At 39.9% G+C, this 21,268-nt stretch overlaps 1 protein-coding gene across 2 annotated transcripts in view; it reads right to left on the bottom strand.

Moving 5' to 3' along the window:
• GIPC2 (GIPC PDZ domain containing family member 2) overlaps nt 1-21,268 on the bottom strand; it is a 327,817-nt gene that overhangs the window by 269,439 nt on the left and 37,110 nt on the right. For both annotated transcript variants that reach the window (XM_087866035.1, XM_045801946.2), the window contains exon 3: nt 15,891-16,071. In XM_087866035.1, coding sequence (XP_087722161.1) covers nt 15,891-16,071 — 181 coding nt within the window. The remainder of the gene's footprint in view (nt 1-15,890; nt 16,072-21,268) is intronic.

Raw genomic sequence — 21,268 nt, 5'->3', positions numbered from 1 at the left:
AAACTGAACTCAGTAAGGAGCAAAACTGGGATTTGAATCCAGGTCTTATGACCCCAAAGTCTGTATGCTTTCCCCAGTGACATTCCAACACGACCCCTCTTGCAACCACAGAGGATATATTCAGAAGTGTCGTACTGAGAGAAGCAGGATTCTATAGAGGCTAAGAACAAGTTAGGAAGGAATTCCCCTCAGAAGGCAGGCAAAAGAACAGGAAGCAAAAAAAAAAAAATCCTCCATGGAAAACCACTGCTTTCCTTAGGCTTGTTGTGTTTCATTTTTCTTTTGTTTTTCCTAGAGTCGCCAAGAGTCACCCCTTCCCCAAGACCAAGTAGTAACATAAATGAGTGAAAGGGTAGGGTGGGGCCTGAGGATAACTCCAAGGTTCATATCCTCTCTAGGCCACTCCAATAACTTACTGCCCTTTGGAAATGTAGGTCCTGTGTAACTGGAGCAACCTGTATGCAAAGAAACTGGATACTCAGGGTTCTCTACGAATCTCCTCATTTTTATGTTTTGTCAAGTAAGTCAAGCTTTTAAAAACAACAGATTGGCAAAAGTAAAAGATCTGTGGCTCCAATTCTAGTCACAGGCTACCAATTTATAACTTTGTAAATATCCCCCCAAGTACTCCCGACTGAGGACTCTATGTGGCAGCAGTTTGGGACAAGGGACAATAATGGGGGCAGGGAGAGAACATACCAAGAACTGGAGATAATGGAGCTCCAATGAGGAACCACAGGTATATGCAAGTAGGTAGTGAGGTCTGTACAAAGCTCTGAAGACAGACATCGAGTGAGCCGCAGAAATGCATCTTAACTGACTTAGAACCTAGAATAATCCCTGCCGTCAGCAAGTACTGTTTTGCTATTAGGAATCTACTCCAAAATGATTAAGGATTTTACATATTAATTTCAACCTGCATTGGGGGACACAATCACCAAAACGTAAAACAAGCCTTCCTCTCAGAATGAAATTATTAAAAATTATCATGCAATAAAGAGACCGGTTCTCCCAAGCAAAAACCTACAAACGGTGGCTGATGATGCTGAAGTTAATCATGGGGACCAGACAGATTCTCCAGAGACCAGGGCTTTATTGGCAAGCCTACAGCATGTGCCCTGCCAGTCATACTGTGCCCTGAGGGAAGAATGAGTTAATGGAAGCAAGATGTTCAGCATAGTTTCCAAAAGAGTGCCCAAAGAAAAAGATGAGGTCAGTCTGTCATCAGCACTGCCAAGCAACATATTCCCAGCTGAGTCACATATAGACCTTAGGTGCTTAAGATAGTCTCAGCTTGGGGCACCTGAGTGGCTCAGTCGGTTAAGTCTCACCTTTGGCTCAGGTCATGATCCCAGGGTCCTGGGATGAAGACCTGCATTGGGCTCACTGCTTGGCAGGAAGCCTGCTTCTCCCTCCCCCTGCTCTTGCACGGCACACACTCACACTCTCTTTCTCTCAAATAAAATCTCGAAAAAAAAAAAAAGGCAGTATCAGCTCAATGATACTAACCTTCAAGATAAACAACCTTACACCCCCCCCCCAGTCCCTCTACCGTACCACCACCACCACCACCACCACCACCACCACCACCACCACCACCACGTATTCGCCAAGCAACCTACTCAGTATAATCTGTCTTCCCATATAAATTTCCTACAGGGCAGAGACTGAACTGCTCAGCTAACACCTGTGTTTTGGTCTCCCACTACACAGACATTTCTAATTGTAAAGTACTACATTAGCATTCTGACTTAACAAGTCTCTTGAACGTTTAGTGAGCATGATATAACCCTGGAAAATTGAACAACTCCGGAGATAGTGAAAAAATAAAAGGTTTCTGAGATTTACAAAGCTTAGGATGCAGCCTCTGGAATGTGGGAACTTTATCAAGGGATTGTCATCAATGCTGGAGAAGTCAGCCAACCTCCCTAGATGATATCTCTATCTTACCTTGCTCTTACTTGCAATACCAGTAGCTAGAAGGGAAAATGTAGAATGGAAGTTTTTTTTTTTTTAAATAAGATTTTTTTAAAGCAATTGTAAGTTCACAGCAAAACTGAAAGACAGATTTCCCATATAACTTCTGCCCCGACATATGTACGGCTTCCCCCGTCATCACCATCCACCATCAGAGGAGTACATTTGTTACAATCAACAGACCTACACTGACACATCATTACCTAAAGTCCGGGGTTTACATTAGGCTTCACCCTTGGTGTTGCACATTCTCTGGGTTCGGAAAATTTCATGACATTGGTCCACCATTACAGTAGCATACAGAGTAGCTTCATTGTCCTAAAAATCCTATGTGCTCTGCCGATTCACCCCAATTTGTTTTTGGGTTTTTTTCAGTCGTTTGTCAAACCATCCTTCTCCATGGGAGTGGTTAACTCAAAACCAACCACTTGGTGGCACCAAAAGTTAAATTTTAAGTTCTGGCTTGACCCAGCCTCCAGAAAGGCAGCTTTTACAGTTGAGGAAACAGAAGCCATGTTTCTCTCTGATCCTATGATTCAGGGACATAAATCAACCAGTTTATACATGAAAACAGGCAGGATGGTCCTGTTCACCCAGAGGGGTAAAAAACAAGTTCTGTACTTCCGTGCTGAATGTTTCGAAGGCTGTGAATGTTTCTCATCTGGTCTACTTTTGGGGTGCTGGCCTACGCATGTCTAACAAACCAGGGCAAGCCCTAAAGCAGTCCCTTCACTTCCCAAGAACAAGTTTACATGAGGCCTCTCTTGGGGTTGAGTGAGGAGAGGGATGCAGTTCATACGGCAGACACTAGTAACCAGCCTGCAGCTAGCTGGATTCACTAGATTCAGGGCTCCTCACTCCTGTGAAGCAGACAGACTACCCACCCACCTGCTGCAGGTCACGAGGGGCACAGAACTCACAGCTTATGGGTGCACGGCTGCTCCCACAGCTGAGGAGGAAGGCACCAAGAAGCAGTGACATTTGTTCCCAAACCCCTTTTGTGGCAATTGTATCTGTTACTCGAATTACGTAATTTAATTTAAAAGTACACGTCCTGATGAAATAAAGTGTGAACCAAGGAGTTATTATTGCTAGGAAAAGTAGGTTAACTGCTTTGGAAAGATTCCATGAGGCCAAGATAAAAAAAAAAAAAAAAAAGGTGTGGGCAAGACAACACTAGATTAGGAAAAATATCTTTAAACATCCAGCATTTCACATATCTAGTTTTTAAAAATGAAACAGAACCCGCAGGCATGCATTAAGGTTATAATTATATAAGACTTCACAGAACTCCAGTTTGTGTCCTCCACTCAAAGAAAGGGGCTTTTACATCAAGAAAAAAAAATAGTAAAAGAATATATAGGTTTTAAAATAAGATGTTTATATACTCCATTTTAACTGGCATTTTCAAGGTCAAGTGGAGAAAATGGGAAGCAGAGAAGAAAGACATTTGTCTCTAGTCCCACTCTGACCTCTAGAGAAATAAGAGGGGCTGACAGAAGCTAAAGCCCTGTTTTCAGAAGGAGCACGTACAATATGGCATAGATCCCCAACTGACACAGGATGACATAGTGGAGAAAACTTCGGCACAGAACGAGGTCTGTTCTGGTCCCACGAGGGCCCTAGTTGGGTATGGGTAGAGTATGGATCATCACTTTCATAAGCGGGGCAGAGCCAGGATTTCAACAGGAGGTGGGTACAGACAGACACAGCTACATCCAACACTTGCTCAGGGAACAAGATGGACTTCAGAATCAGAAAACCTGAGTTTAAAACCCAGCTCTTCTGTTTACAAATGGTGTAAACGTGAAGAATAAGCCCTTATCCAGAAAATTAGAAAAATACCTACATACGGTATTGTTTTAAACATTCCCATGGCTAATATATAAGATGTGCTCAGCCCGGTGGCCTGGCTCGTGTTATAGAATGGTTCTGCTGGTACATTTCAACCTGGGGAGGAGAAATCTGCTCTTCCCGAACTCCCTCCCCAATCAGAAATATTTGCATTGGTTTTCTAAGAGTGTGCAGAAAATTGTCACTTTAAATAGAATAAAAAAGAGACCTCTGTATTTGGTCTTTTCCATAAAACTATGATCCCCCCACCCCCCACCCCGCTTCAATTTACAGGAGGGTGGAAACAACACAAGACCCTCCCATTGCTCCACTCAGATTTTCCAAAGTGGCTGAGTTTAAACCCAACCCCTCATGGGGGCACTCAGTAGTGGAGGTCTGCCAGCGTCCATCCCATTGGTTGTCTTCTCGGTATCCATCGGTCATTTGAGGATCGCTGTGGTTCAGGGAAAGCTGACTGCTCCCAGCTTCAGGGATGGAAAACCTAATGGATTCCCTTCATCACAAGTGACTATTTCAGACGTGGGCATTGACCAAAGTCAGTTAAGTCAGAATGAATCTGAGGACTTTTGCTAGAAATTCTGAGACAAGGACACTCTCCCTTTTCTGTTCTACATGAATAAGGAAGCACACGGTCCCAACAGCTGCTGACCACAACCTTGGGACACAGCGTCAAGCTAACCTTAAGATGATATATGAACAATGAAGCTGATGCTTCAGGCAGCAGTGCACAAAGAATGAGAAACTAGGTCCCAATCACATTAAACAGGCCATCCACAGAGTTTTGCTAATGCCAGCATCACTCATGGACAGTTGATTTATAAGATTCTCTTTTCTGCACAAGCCAGTTTGGTAAGGTTTTCCACTGTCTCCAACTAAAAGACATCTCACAATACAGAATTCTAAGCACTGAAGCAATTTCTCAACAGCCCTTCCAATGCTTGGACATACACAAATGGAATGGTCTATAAACAGCCCAAGTGCTCACTACCCTACTTCCAAACCCCAACACACACATGCACAAACACACACTTCTCAGCACAGCTGACCTAAAATCTAGCTTGTGTCCCAAAATCTAAAATTTTAACTGTACATTCCTCTTTTCCATGGGTCCTTCCTCTCATCAACATTTCTCAGACTCCTTTAGAATAGCTATGAGTTTTTGTTTTGTTTCCTAATTCAGCTGGTAGGATGCTGGGGCAGATAAAAAGAAAGAAGTGGATGCCACATGCACAAGGCATCAGTTGTCCACTGGATCAAAGGGCTGGCAACACGTGAACCAACCCCGCAAAACACACACACACACACACACACACACACACACACACACACACACACACACACAGAGCTGCTCTTAACTGTTCCTTTGATGAGACTGAACAGTGCATGACATTTATGGGAAATGGAATAACTGTAACCGAAATCTTGTTCCTCAGTTATGAGGTCATTTGAGAAGAACTCAGCCCTGTTTTTAACACTCCTTGAGATTACAGGCAAAAGTTAATGTGTACCTCTGGGAAGGTTTGTAGCTTTAATCCAGAGGCACTGTGTTACAAAAAAGATTACAAACCTCTGGACTCCAATATGAGGGCAAAAAATTTATTCTATTGCACAGTATGATTTTATCGTAAGATTTCAAAAATATCAAAAGTTATTGTTCACTTTATTGGTTTACACTACATATTTTTCTACCAGCCTTCTAAAAAGGTACGAAAAGTAGTTACAAAAACAACTTAAAGAATTGATACAATGGAATATTCTACCACATTTCTAACACAGAACCATTTATAATATTAAAGAAAACTGTTTAAAATGAGGATTGAATCAGGGACGCCTGGGTGGCTCAGTCGGTTAAGCACTTGCCTTCATTCAGTTCAGGTCATGATCCCAGGGCCCTGAGATCGAGCCCCACGTCCACGTCCGGCTCTCTGCTCAGTGGGAGCCTGCTTCTCCCTCTCCCCCTGCCCCTGCCTGCGTTCTCTCTCATTCTCTCCCCCTCTCTCGTGCACACACTCTCTCAAATAAAATCTTTTAAAAAAATGAGAATCACATAGCTAAAAATTATAAAGCCACTAAAAGTAGAACGATTCAGTTTCCCTACTTCCTAGCCTAGAAATGCTAGCCTCTTTTTCTAAATAATTATTTTCTGGTTATGAAAGTTAGTATGTTCATTTTATATTAAAAATGCAAAAAATACAAGAATCCTAAAGAAAGAAGTCACTCAAACTCACCACCTAAACAACCATTAAATTTCAATACACATACACTAGTAAGTCATTTTTCTTCTACATTTAAAGACCATTTTTATAGAAATGGGATATTACCACCCATTGTTTTATAATCTGCCTTTTCATTCAATATAGCAATCATTTTCCATACACAAAAGGAATAATCTCCTTAACTTTTTCTGAAAACATACTCTTACCACAATCTTGAGCACAATTTGTTAGATCCATTTTCCTATATGACAACTCCCATTGTACAAATACTCTGGTGGAATGTGTATTATTAACATAATTCCTGTTTTTCTAATAAGTGACATTATATTTATACTATTCAGTCATATTAAGGAAGCTGCTTACATTTTAGCATTTTTGCCCCCTTCCTCCTACACTGCTATTACTAAGCTTAAGAACAGTTGAAAACTGTTATCTGTCTTCTATTCACGGTTGTTATTAACTCCAAATTCTCCTGAAACATTATAGTTCTAAGAAACCAATCACTGTTGGAGGTAAGTGTCTTGGGAAGCATAGATTACAAAGTTCTTGGTATTATGGATTATAAATTCACTTTTCCCAATTAAAAATGTCAGCATTTAATAAATTTTATTTTAATGACAGTTTACAACTATACTAGGAAGAGTGCATGTTTAGCCTGAGTCTGTATTCAGCTGGGTCTTTACACTGAAAACACATTTATCAGTTACACTCAGTATGCATCTAACGCATCTGCCACACCCCCACAAAAGAGAACTTAGCTCTTCATTTATCTTCTCCCATAGTAACTTTGTGGTAAATGCCAAACCAACACCTAGCTGGATAGAAGGGCAGAACAAACTATGACATAAAAAGATGATTAAGTGCTATGTTCTATCCCCAAAATTTATCATTGTGAAGACTTTAAACCTTTGCCAAAAAATACATGAAAGAGAGTGCCACTGTCAGATAAAATGCAAAATATCGAAAACTGAACATCTCTCCCCGAATTTCCCCCAAACAATTTCCACATTCAAACTGCCTCATTTCTAATCACTCTTATTACACAGGCTCTGAGGATAGACATCTTGGGAGTGACATTTGCTTCTGAACTTTCTCTTCTCTTCTCTCTTCTCCTTCAAGCAGCCTCAGTTCAGCCCCTAACCGCCATTTCTGCCTTGGCAATATTACTCAGGCTTTTTTCTCTCCTTCAAATGCCTGCTGCTGCCCCTAATTCCAGCCCTGATCCCTCATTCAGGCATTGCTACAGGAGCCTTCTACACAGGTTCTCCTCTATAAAATACAGCCACATTGTTTTTCCGGGCTTAACTGCCCCAAAATCTATTTCATCATGTCATTCTTCAGTTCTAATACCTAAATGACTCCCTATTATCCTCAAAAACAACCTCAGATTCCCCACCTAGTTTTCAGAACTCTTCTTAGAAGAGCCCAACCACCCCATCCCCTCACCTACCTCCCCTCCAGCAACCCTCAGTCTGTTGCCTATAGTTAAGGGTCTCCCATGATGTGCTCCCTGTTTTCGTCAGGAGGGCACTTGAAGTGATGAGCACTGGGTGTTGTATGCAACTGATGAATCACTGGATTCTACCTCTGAAACTAATAATACAGTGTATGTTAATTAAATCGAATTTAAATTTTAAAATTAAAAAAATAAAGAACCCAGAAACTGCTTTTGCAAACTGATTTACTGCAGCTCCTACAAGCCCAGGCTCTTCACTGTCCTGAACACTTCCCACAGAAAACCCTCCTTGTCTATACTTTTCTTTCCATCTGCCAAGGCCAAGTTCAAATGCAATCTTCTCTAGGAATCTCTCACCTACTCCAGCCTACTCATATCTTTCCCTTCCCTGAACACCAACTTAAATTTCTGAAATGGACTTAAAATTTTACTCCATAATTCTGGGTATAAGAAATGTCAGATTGAACCAGACTTTAAGCCCCCACTCCAGAGACTGGGTGAGAAACTGACTCTTAGTTCTGTTAGGTAAATCTGTCTTCCTCTCTGAGGAACAAGAGGGCTAATGTGCTCAGTCCAACACAGACCCTACCCTGAAACTCTATGTCCAATTCAGTGGGTCCACTTGCAGCCCAAGCCCAGGACACAGGGTGTCCTTCACCTCAGCTTGCAAGGTCACAGTTCTTAAGGCTCTAATACCCTATGCAACTCCATCAGGTGTCCTGTCACCTCTCATGGGGAGTTCCATGGAAATAGGACACTGGTCCTTGATACCATTGAGACCTACCAAAAACCATGGCTTTCTCTTTGGGGAAGTTCCTTCCCAATCTTACCTTTTCTCCCAGCCCCCAGCACTCTCTAAAGCTTTAGAACCCATCTCAGTCACAGAGAATCAGCTCTCAGCTGAACCGCACTTTAAGTCTGTATTACAGCACACGTCCTAGTTCATGTTGCGTTCTAGAGAGGCAGTACCATACACTGTTAAGAACACAAGCCTCAGGAGCAAACAGGAATGAAGTACTGTACTTGCACTTCCTGTCCACCACTGGGTGACCTCAACAAGGTATTTCACTGCCCAAAGTCTAAGTTTACTTATCTGAAAAACCCTCTCAGGAATGGCATGAGGATTAAAACAGGCCATAACTGTAGTCCTATTAGGAATGACTTACGTTTATATAGCACTATGTGCCAAGCACTATTTTAAGTGCTTTACATATATTAACTCATTTAATCCTCACAACACGTTATGGATAAGTAAACAGGAACAGAGGGAGTAAGTGGTCCAAAATCACATAGGTAATAAGCAGCAAAGACAGGAATTACACCCAAGCAATTTGTCTCAGAGTCTACGCTCTTTATTGCTTCTTATAAGCATTCAATAAATGGTAGCTATTACTGCTAATAATAGAATTACTTGATTCCTAATATATCTACCTCCTTATACAAACTGTAAGCTACCTGAAGACAGCAAACATATGGACTTATCCATAACAGTCATTAAAGAGCTGGCCTGAAAGTTCACTGCATGGATTAAAAGCCTGCCTCCATTACACACTAGCTGTCTCTAAAACCTTCAACAAATGGCTTAATCATTTAGCATGGTTGAAAGAATTAAGTGATTCCCTACTTAGAAAGTACTTAGAAAACTGAAAGGCGGGTAGCTACTATAAGAACATGTGGATACATCTCATTATTTGATATGAGATGTGATGTCTTTATCTGTCTTTCCGTGATCTGGAACTGTGACAGAGTTCCCAAAAAATACTTGCTAACCAACTCCCCTGCATTGCTGTTCATGAACTTATAAAAAGGCTACACCTTCATAATAATAGTATAATACTTTTATTGAACATGTACTATGCATCAGGGACGATTTTTGGATTTTTTTTGTGTGTTTAATCATTTAATCCTCAATGTGATAAATACTATTACCATCTTCACCTTTTGTATGAAGAAACCAAGCCACAGAAAGTTTAAATAATTCATCTAATGCCACATTATCACACAGCCCATATATGACAGTCTATACTTAACTACTTATCCTTTCTTCCTCTTTAGTAACTTTCATATTTCCCCGTATATTTTGTAGAATTCAGTATACACGAAAAGGCACCAAAAGCATTTGTTGGTTGAAACTTTTTCATTAGAAATAGCATGAAAAATAGACTTTTCAAATACTTAAAAAATACTTTATCTAAAAAGTCATCTAAAACTTAAAAGCCGAAATTTCTCTTAATATCAAATAGACTTCAACTTTGAAAATGAGTACATCAGTGAAGCTGAATCACACAGATGAGGTCCGAGTTTTCCAGCTGTGAATGACTCAAAGGACTCAGACGTACTTCACATACTGAACATCCTATTCTGATAGACACATAGCACAGAAATGAATCCTCTAAAAGAAGACATAGCCCAGAGATCTATTACAAAATCTAACCCCAAAATAAAGACTATCAATGCTTCAGGAGGTAAACTTTTTCTTTCAACTCCCTTTGATTCTGGAAACAGTTTACAAAAACATTTCAGGCCTCCTTCTACAAACGTCTTTCCATTAAGGGCAACAATTACAAACTAAAGAACTTCTCCACGATAAATACAGGCTCATCCAAGTAAAACAATCTAAGTTTCATAGATTTAACAGTTATTTTTTTGCAATTAAAAGGCCTCACAGGAAACAAACCAGTTGAACGAGTCTGGTCCCAGAGCCAGTTAAGAAGAGTGGATTTTCATAGCCTTGGGAAAGTCTAGGTTTACAGGGCAAACCCTGCAGGGTTGAGCTCATTGTGGAGACATGTTTCTTTTCATTGGCAAAAAGGGGAAGGAAGTGAGCCATGCCCTAAAAAAAAATACCACCAGAGACATTCCACCCGATACTTGATAAGGACTGGGAAGGCTGCCATCAACTCATGGCTAGAAGGAGGAGAATTTGGATCAGAAAGAAGCTGACCAGGAGAAATCGTGTTAGGTATGGGAAAGATTTGTCAAACTACAAATTTTTTAACAAGGGAATCATTTAAACCAGTGGCTTCCAAATTTTTCTTCTATAACCCACAGTGAGAAATATACACATTATATCGTAACAACTATACAGACGCACACATACATACATCTGAAACAGAAATATACAAAAAAACACATGTTAACTGACAAGTACAATGTAACCTACCCTTACTAGGCACAAAGCATTATGAAGTTTTCAATTCTATTCTACTCTCTGTTCTAAACACACTGGTTGAGATCCACTAGATGAAAAACAGTGATCTAAACTCTGATCAACGCAGGAGAATCTGAGGGTGTGTTTTAAAGTAGCCTTTATTTCTCCCTCAGAGCCCCACCGCCAACTTAGGAAAGCTTCAGTGGAGCACCTGCTCTTGGGACAAGTAATGAATGGGTTCTTGAGCACTTGGGAAAAGGCCATCTAGAGGCTGTCTCCTCCATGTCTGGTCATTCCTCACTGTGCTGGCTCTTCTTCTTTCTACTCAAATGCTGGGCTTCCCCCAGAGCTCTAGGTTTGGTCTTTTTCTTACTACTCTGAGTGATCAGATTTCCACAGCTTCAAATTACTCATAAATCCCATTCCCTAGGCTTCAGTTCTCAATACTTGTCTACCTCTTACACATTTCCAACTAAATTCTCCCACACGTTTCAACTCACCAGGCCTAAAATTATATTGTACCTACAGTCTCTCTTCTCTAAGTCCTCACCCAAATCTATTTCTCTTCCAGTTTTCCTCACCTTAAAGAAAAGCACTCCATCCCATCCCTCACCCAAGCCACAAATCTGTGGGTCATCGTTTGCAATCTCTTCTTTTACCTCTACATTAAATGAGTTTCCAACTCTACCTTCTTAATATTCAGTGGTATGCAGGTAAATGTTTAACCATCAGCTCTCCAGGCTAAAAAAATAATTTAAAAAAAGTCCAAACTTGCAGTACTTGTCTATGTCTGTGACATAAATACCCCAACCATTGCCACCAATGTGAGGTCACTGAACATGGAGTTTGGAAGAGATGTGCACAAATGGCTCCAGCACACCACTGTCTATTCCTCAGAACTATTTCTCACCTCCATACCTACTGCTACTGACTTCATTCAGGATTTCATCTTCTCTCTCCTCCATCTACATGATAGAATCTTCATGAATTTCCTTGGCCACACAACCTTATAAACCATCCCCACCCATTTGACACAGTCTCCAAACTGTCTCTCTAAAAGCCAAGTCTCATCACCTGCTTAAGCCCCTTCATTGCCCACTCTTTATCTTCACATATAAGGCTCTTGATTATTTGGTCTCTACTGACCCTTGAGCTTCATCTCTTGTCACACAACCACCTAGAACCTCTACTCCAATCATACAAACATTCACGGTATTCCCAAACATAGGATACTGCTCTATACCTCTACACCTTTGCTTATTCTATTCCCACTCCCTGGGACAACCTTTCCTAATCTGTTCACTGAGCCCAGCTCTTTTAAGATTCAGCTCAAATCTTTTTTCCAGGAAGCTTTTCCTCAACTCCTTAGGTAGACTTGATGTCACCCACTTTTATGCCTCCAGTACATGCCAGCACCTCTAACTCTCATTGAATTTCTTTTCATATCCATCTCCTCCCACTAGACAGGAGCTTCTTGAAGGCAAGAACTAGATCTTACTCATGTGATATACCAAGCAGGTAGTATGGTGACAGAATACAGTGGATGCTCAAGAAACTATTATTATCCCAGCAACTAACACTCTTAAGACCAGTATGCAGTAACTGCTCAAATATCTATTGAATGAAAACATCAGTATGTTCCTGCCATCTACCCAAGGCCACAGGACAGCTAAGATACTCCACCTATACCTTCTAGATTATTAGGGAGCTCATACTGTCACAAAGAATTTGCACCGTAATTTTTCTTTAAGCCTATTGCCTCTGTGTTAGTTTCCTAGGGCTGCAACAAAGGACTACCTTGCTTAAACAAAAGAAATCTATTTCCTCAGTTCTAGAGAAGTTGGAGATCAAGCCATCCCCAGGGTTATTTCCTTCTAAGACCCCTCTCCTTGGTCTGTAGAGGTCTTCATGGTCACATGGCATTCTCCTGCTATGTGTATGTGTGTCCAAATTTTCTCCTCTTAGATCAGCCACATTGGATCAGGGCCTACCCTAATGATCTCATTTTAACTTAACTGCCTCCTTAAAGACCTTATCTCCAAATACAGTCACATTCTGAGGCAGTGGAGATTAGGACTTCAACACATGGATTTTCGGGGGGCACAATTCAGTCAGTAACAGCCTTCTGCTAAACTATGAGCTCCTCAAAAGGCAGGAGCTATAGCTTAGTCTTCTTTCTTAGTATCCAATGGGCCTAATGGAGTACCTGGAACATAGAAGATTCTGAATAAATTATTTGCGGGAGACAACTTCCCAGAAGTATAGTCCAAATACGGACTGTTGTCCTTTCCAAATCCGGGGGCCAGCACCAGGAAGAATGTGGCTTTTACTCTTTCCCTTAAAGAAAGCTTGATGCTGGGGCACCTGGGTGGCACAGCGGTTGGGCGTCTGCCTTCGGCTCAGGGCATGATCCCAGCGTTATGGGATCGAGCCCCACGTCAGGCTCCTCTGCTGTGAGCCTGCTTTTTCCACTCCCACTCCCCCTGCTTGTGTTCCCTCTCTCGCTGGCTGTCTCTATCTCTGTCGAATAAATAAATAAAATCTTTAAGAAAAAAAAAAAAAAAGAAAGCTTGATGCAGCTTGCCTGGCTCAGTCAGTAGAACATGAGACTATAATGGCCCCTGGAAATGGGATGTGACTGGTGGTGGAACTAATATATGAAAATGGGAGCAGGCTGTAAATATCCCCCTATCCACAGCTGAAAGTTGTGTTCATCACCCTTGTTATACCACTGCAAAGCAATCAACTACACTCCTTCTTGCATTTTAGGACACAATCCACATGACTCCTCAGGCTAAAATCTTTAGGGAAGTTTGTAAGGAAATGTCAAAATAGTAGAGTATGGCTATTTCAACTGCTTTTGGTAAAATCCTAGAAATGACTTCACTTCAGCCTGGGTGGCCTAACTGATCACAGAGACCAGAACATTCTGCCTCACCTACATTGGCCCTTTTCTCCTGTAGGATTCCAAGACAACAGCATCAGATAATCATGAAGGACTAGGAATTTGAATCAATTCATCAATGATAATGCTAGAAGATGCAGGAAGGAAGGAACCCGCAAAAAAATAAGATCAGAAACAAGAGAACTGGGGGAAGCTAGATCCCTCAAGTACCTCCTGATGTATACTCCCCTTCCAAGAAAAGTACCAAGCACTGGAATGAAGTCAAAGGATGAGGAAAAAAACTAGCACTACCTTTATCCCAAGGCAAAAAGCAGCAAAATTGAGGGCTGAAGTATGGGCAGAGCAGCAAGTCCTACTTCTGAGAGAGAAATCCCCAAGCTATGGCCCAAAGTCAACTACCAACCCAGAGTGGGAAATACATACAGTCCAGCAGATTTAAGTTAGGTTGAGTTAAGCTGCCATAGGAACTTTGGAAGATAAACACCTATCATTGCTCCAAAATCAATTCCCATATACCTAACCCACAGCACCACTAGAATTTGGGATACTAAAATAATGCACCCCCAGCAGGAAAATCCTACCCAGTGTCCTTCTCAAATGTGTACGTGGAATTCCTAATGAGGCAACAAAGAGCAGGTTCAATAGTAGCCAGGCACATAAGGCAGTGCAGCACACCAACCACCTACATGTGTGTCTCAGGTACCGAAGAAAAAATCTAATCACAGAGCAGTAACGGCTAAATACAATGATCTCTGTAACACCCAAGACTAATACCAACCAAGCATCCAAGTTAAAATGTATCAGCAACTTTCTATAAATATACAGGGAACCACAAGATTTAGATGCAGACGATAGGTAAAAATAGAAAAAGATTAACTCTGAAAAATAGATTACGTGGTAGAGATAAAGGTGGAAAAAATTATACTCCTTCAGTTGTACTAAGAGAATGACTGATTTACAAAGTGTCTAAATCAAATAAAAATATCTCAAACTGCTTACATCCTAATGGTTTTATGATACCCAAGGAGTTGGTTAGCAAACAAAGCCATTTCAAAAGGAGCACTAGATAGAAATCTGAAAGCTGCCCACCTTCTTCTGTGACAAGCGAGCTCAGAAGCTGGGCCATACTCCACGCAGAATCACAGTATCTATAATACTGTTTCCTAAATGAATGGTCCCCCCAGGAGCAGCACTGGCATAAGGCATTCTTCCTCCACTCACCCCTGCCACCCAGTGTTTTCTTTTGGGTTTTTTTTTTTTTATTTTAATTCCAGTATAGTTAACATACAGTGTTATATAAGCTTCAGGTGTGCAATATAGGGATTCAACAATTCTATACACAGCTCAGTGCAAGGCCCTCTTTTCTTACATCTTCTATGGAACTCTTTCTCCCACAAGTCATACAATCTACACTGTATTTCTATTAAATGGCACAGAATCGCTTGGAAGCAGAGAAGAATTTCCATTTCCATATGGCTAGGATCTTTTGCTTATGTGCTAAGGGAGGGAAAATATAATTCCCCAGATCTATTGCATTCTCCCATCATTTTTATTAACTGCCCTGAGAAAACCTCCATTAGAGACAAACTATAAGGAATATATATGTACTGTGAGCAAAAGAACGAACATAAGTTGGGTGGGGTCATAGATGAGTAAGGGCAGCCTAGAATGATTCTGCTGAAAATATTTCAACACTGATGAACACTAGGCCGTCATTTGGCTTATTAAAATAGTGCTGGGTAGTGAGAGGGAAGCTGGCACATTTTCCTGTAGATGAGATGGCCCTGGGGGGTTTGAACAGTTGGGACACAGCTGCCATGGCTAAAACCAAGCAAGTACAGATGTCGCACCAAAGTGGAAGTAATTTCATACCATCCCATGCTGCCAATTCAAAATGCCAATGGAGGAAAAGTATTGAAGGAAGTCTTTAAAATAGACTAGATAACTATTTTAAATACCAATTCTGTGTGTAACTGAAGTTTTTGCTGTTGAGGTCCATGAACAACAGTTATTACAGCTTAGAGAGCTCAATCAAGAATTTTATTGCTCAGCAAGATAAATGTAATACAATGTACTCTTCTTGGAGTTTGGAACAGCCACAGAGTCACTAGACATTAGACTTTGTATCTCCAAAGGTCTTTCAGAAATTGTCCTTTTAAACAACTTTCTTCTTGAATAGTTGTATCCCTTGTCAGTAGTGCTATCATTCTCTACATCCTTAATGGATACATGGTATCACATGGCATGACATCTCAGTACTCACTACCCTTATAGAAAGACAAGCCATGGAAGGGAACACTTCACACACATACACACGCACACCCAACTTACCAAATCCCTTCTTCGGTTCTACTAACTTCAAGGTAAAGGATTCATCTTTTTTTAATTCCTTTAATTTTTTTGCAACATCATAGTGACGCCACCCAATGATACTTTCTCCATTTACGGATTCGATATGATCCCCCACACAGATTGTTTTAACTGAGTCAATTAGGCTACCATCTTTAATTCTCTGAAAGAAAGAAAATTAAGAAAAACACATAATACAAATAGAACTGCATAACATTTTTCAGGCTCCTGAGACATTATATATATTGACATATTAACAATGCAGCTTAATGCTCAAAGATGAAAGACCAAGCAACAAAGGACAACCATCTTACCTCATTCAGAATTATGTTCCATCAGTCATCAACACCTCCTCTGAGAAACTTCTGACATCCCCTGGGATACTCCCCCAAGAACGGTCAGGGTGTCACTCTCATGCTTCTATAGATTTTGCTGCATATTCTGAGCTCTAAACTGAGCACTTTACATTTGCCATCTCATTTAATTTTAACAACCTTTATGAGAGTCTCATGTCATAAATCAGAAAAATTGAAGCTTGGGAAGATCAAGCAATTTGCCAGTTCAGCATACTATAGTGCAATTGTTCATTCACTTCTCAATCTCCATTACTGAACTGTAATATTCTTGGAGACAGAGATGGTGTTATTCACCATTACATGCTCTGTGTCTAGCACAGTACTACACAAAAAAGTTCCTCCAAAAATGGTTGTTGAATCATTTCAAAATGAAACCCATTACATAAGAATAGAGCTGAAGATTTTTTTTTCCTGGCTACATTTTTTAAACCTTAGTTACAAATGTAATGATTCAAGAATTGGTACAACCTCTGCTAAGAACATTGATAACTAATAAGACACAGGTGTGGTTACCATTTAGGGAGCCAGTAAGTGATTTTATACTCTCATTTTTCATTTATATATTTTAGGTCAGGAGAACTTAGGACCCACAGGAAAACTTCATATTGGTCTTTCTTAAATCTATTTTACTTCTATACAATAAGTCTATAGTGCATAGTCTCAAAAGGAGACCTAAGACTCCCTAAGATAGTACTAAGATTTTATGGAAGGATTTTAGAGATAAGAGGCCCAGAAAACCCTGCACAGTTAACAGCCCTGCAAAGTTCAATTCTTCCACAGTAGTGAGGAACAGGGCAAAAGAAAAGCCACCGTCTGCCTCAGGAGTCACAAATCCTTCATGGGGGTGGATAGGATAGAAATATTAGGGACTACTAGATGTATAATAAAAGCACGTGCATTCCCCACTCTTACCAGGTGGAAAAATAACATCTTTTGAATCAGCAGGGTGACCACGGCATCTGAGAGTTAAGAGGAGAACTGATCTCATGTATCCCAGCATCTCCATAATATCATCAGAAGAAAGAAAATTGTAAAAGACTATTCTGGGAAGGTTGGACTTTTTTAAGTTTTATTACTATGTATCAGAACTCACAATAGGTTTCTTTTTTACCCTCAAATTTTAAGAACGTTCCTATTTTCATTATAATAGTAACTATTAATATGCTTTATGCAAATGAAATAATGCCAATTCAGAGCTCACTATCATTACAAAAAGTGAAATATTTTAAAAAAATGAGAAATTTCAATCTGACATATTGTTTTATTAAGAGTCGATACTAGGGGCGCCTGGGTGGCACGGCGGTTAAGCGTCTGCCTTCGGCTCAGGGCGTGATCCCGGCGATATGGGATCGAGCCCCATATCAGGCTCTTCTGCTATGAGCCTGCTTCTTCCTCTCCCACTCCCCCTGCTTGTGTTCCCTCTCTCGCTGGCTGTTTCTATCCTGTCGAATAAATAAATAAAATATTTAAAAAAAAAAAAATAAGAGTCGATACTAGCATTATAAGTTAACAGAATTAAGAGTTACTAAAATCACAGAAAAATAAGCAAGATTTAAAGGAAAACTAGAGTCTAAAGAAACAAAGAAAAAAAACTATTTAATATCCTGTCATCTACCCATTCTTAAGCCATTCGAGAATGTGAAAATCTATATATAGCTTTCCCTTTCTTGATTTTTATTCTAATTTATCTCTTAATATCTTCTGACCGTATTTTTTCCTTTGATCAATGACACCATATAAATTTCAGTGTACCATCACATATTTTTAAGACATCACAATTTTATTAAAAATAATTATATAAAATTAATTAAATGAAAAATTTTACAGGGCACATGGCTCAGTCAGAAGAGCATGCAACTTTTGATCTTGGAGTCATGGGTTCAAGCCCCATGTGGAGTGTAAAGATTAAATAAATAAAACTTTTAAAAATGGAAAACTTTACAGATACATATAAATCTTACCAGTAAATTAAAGGTCAGAGTTACAAAAATCTAGGTTGTCCTGGACCTGTGAGTAGCCACAGAGGTCACTAGAAGAGTGTCCAGACAGAAGGAAAGGCAGTTACCAGAAGTCAGAGCAAGCAGCAAGGCAAGAATCCAGGTGGGCAAGAATAAAGTCAAAGCACGGGTAATAGTCAGAGGCAGCAGATACGGATCTGGGATGAAGAGATGGGAAAATCTGTGTAAGAAACTTGAAGAACACCATAAGGGCAATCAAATACAGAAGCAAAGGGCACGCCTAGGTGGCTCAGTTGGTTAAACATCTGATTCTTGGTTTCGGCTCAGGTCATGATCTCAGGGCTGTGGGATCGAGCCCCACTCTGGGCTCTGCACTCAGTGCAGAGTCTGCTTCAGATTCTCTCCCCCTCACTCTCCCACGTATGCATGCTCTCTCACATAAATAAAATCTTAAAAAAAAAAAAAAAGATATAGAAGCAAAGGAGAAGACACTGATTATATATGTTGTGGGTTACCTAAGCCTTAGTCTCTTAAGTCATAGAATAAAGAATGAGGTAGCCATTGAGACAAGTTTCTGGATGACAATCATAACATGACACAGATTAATATTGCTAAAAGTGCTACTCAAACACAAAGAACTGGAAAAGAAAAAGGTATTCATTCCACGCTTATATTTACTGAGTCACTTATTATCATTCTCTATGACAGAACTTTGTCTCATCTGGCTTTAGAGCTTGATATTGCAAAGTGCAGAGAAGACAAATATTTTTTAAAAGATGAGGTTCACAACATTATTAAACTCAGAGGTTCCCAACCATTTCAGAACATTATTATAGTATTTTCCATTATTTCATTGCATATACTTACAGAACTCTGTCTGCTCATCACAGGTATCAGCAGAACTCAAGGGCAACATCCCACCCTACTCAAAGCTTAGGCATCAGATTCAAAGTTGTTTGAGCTGCAAGCCCTACTGCCATGGTCAGCAACTCTGAGATCTGTGCTGCTGATCCACCCAACACTGTCCTCAAACCTCATTCATAATGAAGTAACACTCATAACAACTGTAAATAGTTAATTCATTTAACCTTCAAAGCAAGCCTCATTCCATTAACAGAGGAGACTATCAAGGTACAGTGATTACATGGCTTGATTAAAAGAACACAACAAACAACGGAATTGGGGTTCAAAGAGAGGTGGTACCAACAGCTTACATGACCCTGAATTACAACAAGGCCTAAAATATTAACCACCTGTCCCTTTATATAAATGTTTGCCAACTCATCTTAAACCACTCTAGGAATTTCCGGTTTTGTTAAAAGTATACTCTGAATTTTCTGATTAGGTTATTTATATACTCTGGTTCTGGGAAAATGGACTTGTAAAATCTAAAATCACAAATATTTAAATCCATTGTCTTTTCACCTGAAAAGTTTTATCTGTGAGAACCATGCAGTACTGTCTTTTAATTCAATTTTTTTTTTTTAAAAATCACATATATATTTTTTAGATTCCACATAGAAGATAGATCACACAGTATGGGTGTTTCTCTGACATTTCACTTAGCATAACGCCCTTAAGGTCCATCCATATTGCCACAAATGGGAAGATTTCATTCTGTTATACAGCTAATATTCCATCGTGCATATGCACGCACATGCATGCACGCTCACACATCTTTATCCATTCATCAGTGGATGGGCACTTAGGTTGCTTCCACATCTTGAGTATTGTAAATAATGCTGCAATGAACACTGTACACAAATGCATGGTGCATTTGTCTTTATGATTTTGAGAGAGAGAGTGTGCACAGAGGGAGAGGGACAAGCAGACTCCGCACAAAGCACAGAGCCAGATGTCAGGCTCTATCCCACCACCCTGAGATCATGACCTGAGCCAAAATCAAGAGTTGGATGCTTAACCGACTGAGCCACCCAGATATCCCTGGTTCATTTATCTTTCTGAATTAGCGTTTTCATTTTCCTCATATAAATACCCAGAAGTGGAATTGCTGAATTGTACAGTAATTCTAGTTTTAATTTTTTGAGGAAACGCCATATTGTTTTCCGTACACCAATTTACATTCCCACCAACAGTGCACAAGGGTTCCCTTTTCTCCACATCCTCACCAACACTTGTTATTTCTAGTCCTTTTGAGAATAGCCATTCTAACAGTGCAAGGTAGTATCTCACTGTGGTTTTGATTTGCATTTCCCTGATGATTAATGACATAAAACATCTTTTCATGTACCTGTTAGCCATCTGTAGGTCTTCTTTGATTCAGATCTTCTGCCCATTTTTTTAAATCTGACTGTATTTTAGTTAGATGGTCCCACTTTTTATTTTTCCTTCTGTTGCTTCTGTTTTCAGGTTCAAAAACCATCACCAAAACCTATGTCGAAGAGCTTACTGACTAGCTTTTCTCCTAGTTTTGTGGTTTCAGGTTTTAATTCAAGTCTTTAATCCATTCTGTATTAATTTTTGTGTATGGTGTGAGATAATGATCCAGTTTCATTCTTTTGCATGTGGCTATCCAATTTTCCCATTATTGGATATCCCATATTTACCACACCATTTATTAAAGAGTATCCAAAAAAAGTAAATAAAAATTAAAAATAGAGTATCCCCTCCCCCATTGTACACTCTTGGCTCCTTTATTATAAATTGGCCATATATGCAGGAGTTTATTTCTGGGCTCTCTATTCTGCCCCAATGATCGAGGTTTGTTTTTATGCTAATACTACACTTAGTTACCACAGCTTTGTAATATACCTTGAAATCGGGGAATGTGCTGCCTTCAGCTTTGTTCTTTCTTAACCTTACTTGGCTATTCAGGGTCTTCTATGGTTGGTTCCACATGAATTTTAAGACTATTTGTTCTATTTGTTTGAAAAGTGTCATTGGAATTCTGATAGGGTTTGCACTGACTCTGTAATATTACTTTGAGTAGTATGGACATTTTAACTATTAATTCTTCCAATCCATGAGCACGGAATAGCTTTTCATTTATTTGGCTTCAATTTCTTACATTAACATCTTGTAGTTT

This window comes from Ursus americanus, chromosome 12 (genome assembly GCF_024610735.1).
Source record: "Ursus americanus isolate L20-20 chromosome 12, mUrsAme1.1.p, whole genome shotgun sequence".
In the NCBI taxonomy this organism is placed as follows: Eukaryota; Metazoa; Chordata; class Mammalia; order Carnivora; family Ursidae; genus Ursus; species Ursus americanus.
Note: the sequence above shows the minus strand (reverse complement) of the source record. Positions and strands in the feature narration are given on the sequence as shown.